The sequence below is a fragment of the Seriola dumerili genome, unplaced genomic scaffold, assembly GCF_002260705.1.
Source record: "Seriola dumerili isolate Sdu_G_001 unplaced genomic scaffold, Sdu_1.0 BDQW01000920.1, whole genome shotgun sequence".
Taxonomy (NCBI): domain Eukaryota; kingdom Metazoa; phylum Chordata; class Actinopteri; order Carangiformes; family Carangidae; genus Seriola; species Seriola dumerili.
In genome coordinates this window covers 23,980-27,184 of record NW_019175175.1, presented here as the reverse complement: position 1 = coordinate 27,184, position 3,205 = coordinate 23,980, and the positions used below count along the sequence as shown (strand labels likewise).

At 35.9% G+C, this 3,205-nt stretch overlaps 1 protein-coding gene across 1 annotated transcript in view; it reads right to left on the bottom strand.

Moving 5' to 3' along the window:
* Positions 1–203: 203 nt before the first annotated feature.
* Positions 204–3,205, bottom strand: part of LOC111237538 (GTPase IMAP family member 8-like) — a 15,206-nt gene continuing 12,204 nt past the window's right edge. Inside the window, exons 10-13 of the mRNA XM_022766664.1 lie at positions 2,593–2,646; positions 2,037–2,072; positions 1,672–1,743; positions 204–958 (exon numbers count right to left, since the gene is read on the bottom strand). Coding sequence (XP_022622385.1) covers positions 795–958; positions 1,672–1,743; positions 2,037–2,072; positions 2,593–2,646 — 326 coding nt within the window. The 3' untranslated portion in view covers positions 204–794. The remainder of the gene's footprint in view (positions 959–1,671; positions 1,744–2,036; positions 2,073–2,592; positions 2,647–3,205) is intronic.

The following is a 3,205-nucleotide window of genomic DNA, read 5'->3' as shown; positions in this document are numbered from 1 at the left end:
AAAATCTGCTCTATGATATATATAAATACCACAATATAAATTCACATATACAGCGATATCGCCCACTACTATCAAAAATAATCATATGATTAAGTCCTGAATATTAATATCACCCTTAAACTGGATAAATGGATAAAAAATGATTTTGATAAAATGATAAACATGTTGAAATAACGTTAACTGTTGATTAAAAACTGAAATTAATTCAACAAAACACATTGTATTACTGAATCAAATGTCAAAATCAATCAATAACTAATTTAAAAAAATGTGAATCACACAAGTTTGTCATGAATCAGTTACAAACAGGTCGTCTGTGCAGCAGGTTCATGTGACCCATGGTATGTACGAGGCGCCATCTAGTGGTCGTAGTATTTATGACGTGTCTTCTATCTGCATTTCTTCTTAAATTAAACCTCATATTGCCAATCTGTCATGTGCGTCAGTGTTTTGTTTCTTTGGGTCAAAGGTTTCTGCAGTTCCAGTTTCAGTTGATTTCTTGTTCTTGTTTTTCTCCAATTTGTTATTTCTCCTGATTGTATTAACAATTTGTTTTTCAGGTCATTAATTTCTCATTGTTTATTTGGTAACTCATCTGATCTCAATGTTTATATCTGAAGATCAAGAGTTGAGCAAAGTTGGCAACCTTGTCTCCTGAAAAAATCTGCATTTATTTCCATTATTACCAGTATATGTATGAAAGCAGCCTAATGCTGCCTGGATTGTGTTGTTTTATGTTCAACAAGGAAAGTTTATATTGAATGCAGCTGCTCAACAGTCACTGTTGGTCCATCTTAACTGCAACTTTTAGACTTTGACTGGGGAAGTTGCTGAACATGACCCAGGAAAGCAAGAAACACTGGCATCAAAGGAGCAGAGAAGGGAGCTGACTCATCTGCTGGGTTCTTGATGCATCCGTCTTCTTCCTTCTCATCAGAGGACACGCACTGGGTCTCCTCTGTAAAAAATGAAGACGGTTCGTCAGTCCACAAACCATCTATCACTTCATGGACAAAACACTGATGACAAGTGTGAATGTGAAAGTCTTTGGATGGTTTCCCCATGAATAAACAATATCAAATATCTCTGTGACTTTAAATCTGATCATGGGACGATCAATATAGCAACAGCACACCAGCTGTCAGTAGAGTTGGGACAGCACAGTCAAATATGATAACAGAGACAGGCTGCATGTTGCCTGGAGACTTTACCACCTTGTAGTTTTTATTTCCTGGTAAACTGGTGATCCAGAACAGTTTTATTTAGGTCGATAAACCAACCATGGCTTTTTTCTGTGCTTTAGTTTATTAAAAGTATGGTCTACTTGGTGCTGATGGTGGTACATAATTATTCTCATTACGGTTTTCACATACTTTCATGAAACTTGACTTCTCACGCCGACAGTTTGCAGGCAGGTCATTTATAACAAACTAAAGAGCAGTTGACCCAAAATCGAACCGTGGGGGACACACATTGTATTGCTTATAAGAGATGATATTTCTTGGTCAGTTTTCACTCACTGCTCTACTTTGAAGGTATGATTCAAACCAATTAAACTGATCTCAGTTAATCTCTCTACAGTATCCCCATACTCTCATAGATCCTGACTTATCACACTAATATATAACAGAAAGGCAAATACAAGTTAAAATGAAATCCCTCAGTACTCACCAGGGGCCACAGGATCAGAATCTAGCTCGGGAACATGTACAGGAGTGGGTTTCTCCATCTCTTTGCCCACAGCTGAAAAGCAAACAGTAAATTAGCAAAAACAACTTGGATACTAAAGAATAGATTCAAATTGGATTTACGAGTGAGGAAATCACAGTTTCTTTAATTTGCACTTGGAGTGAATCTGTCATCAATCAAACATCTTGAAATTAAATGTAACTTTAGGCAAAATTATTCAGTAAATATTTCAGCAAATGAACTGCGGTTTTTAATTTGATGTTCAAATTCTGCAGTTCAAACTCTGTAAGTTCAGATCTAATTAAACAGCAGAATAGTTCTGAATAGTTCAGTTCAGTTAAACTCACTATTAGGTTGCTCTGATTCATCAGCTTCAGCTTCCCCTGTAAAGGACAGAATATACAAATGTACACAACCCACTCTAAAGAGCAAAACAACACAATAGCAAACAAAGACAATACAATCAAAATATAAATCACAACCTAGAAAATGGATTTCCTGCAGAAAATGCTGAGAACTGAATGCCTTTGCTGAAACAAAGCTGAAGCAATAACTGAAGATTAAAAGCAGAACTTGCAAGCTGGAGGCTGAATGGCCTGAAATGAAGCAATTTTAAAAATGCCTCTCTTCCTGTTTCCTCCTGATTTTCTGCTGGCAACCAGCAGGTAGCTATGACAACATTCTCATCTTTTCTTGGTCATAAACATAAAAATATAAACTGAATATACTTCTTAAGTCCACTTTAAACATAATCAGTGAAACAATTTCTAATTTATGGACAGTGAATATTTCACTGAATTAACAGGTGTCTTGATTAGTCTTTCAAGTCCTACTGTTCAATTGTGTAAATTCTGATCTAATTAAACAGCTGCGTAGTTCTGACTCAGTTCAGGTTAAACTCACAATTAAGTAGCTCTTCCTCGATTCTGCGCCACATAGGTTCCATATCAGCGTCCCCTGTAAAGGACAGAAATATGCAAATGTACACAAACCACACTAAAGAGCAAAACAACAACAAAACAGCAAGCGAAGGCGATACAATCAACATATGTATCGCAAACAACCAACAGGCAGTGGGTAGCGATGTCAAAATTCTAATGTTTTCTTGGTTATATAAAAATATCAACTGAATATACTACTTGGTATTTTGTAACTGCTTCTTTAAGGCCACTTTAAACATGCTCAGTGAAACAATTTCTAATTTGTGGACAGTAAATATTTCAGTTAATGAACTGAGGCCTGTACTACGAAGAGTAGTAGTAGTAGTAGTAGTAGTTGTAGTAGTAGTAGTAGTAGTAGTAGTAGTAGTAGTAGAAGAAGAAGAAGAGAGTAAAAGCATCATTACTGTCAGGAATCCTGTCAGATTAAAGAATCTGTGTTCAGTTCAAATGAAGCTATAATAGTTATTATATATTTATTTAGTGTGATAAACTCTGTTTTAAAACAGAGCTGCTAATAAATGCACAGAGAGCGGACACATGGAAAGACTCAAACAACAAAATGATTCCACTGATCT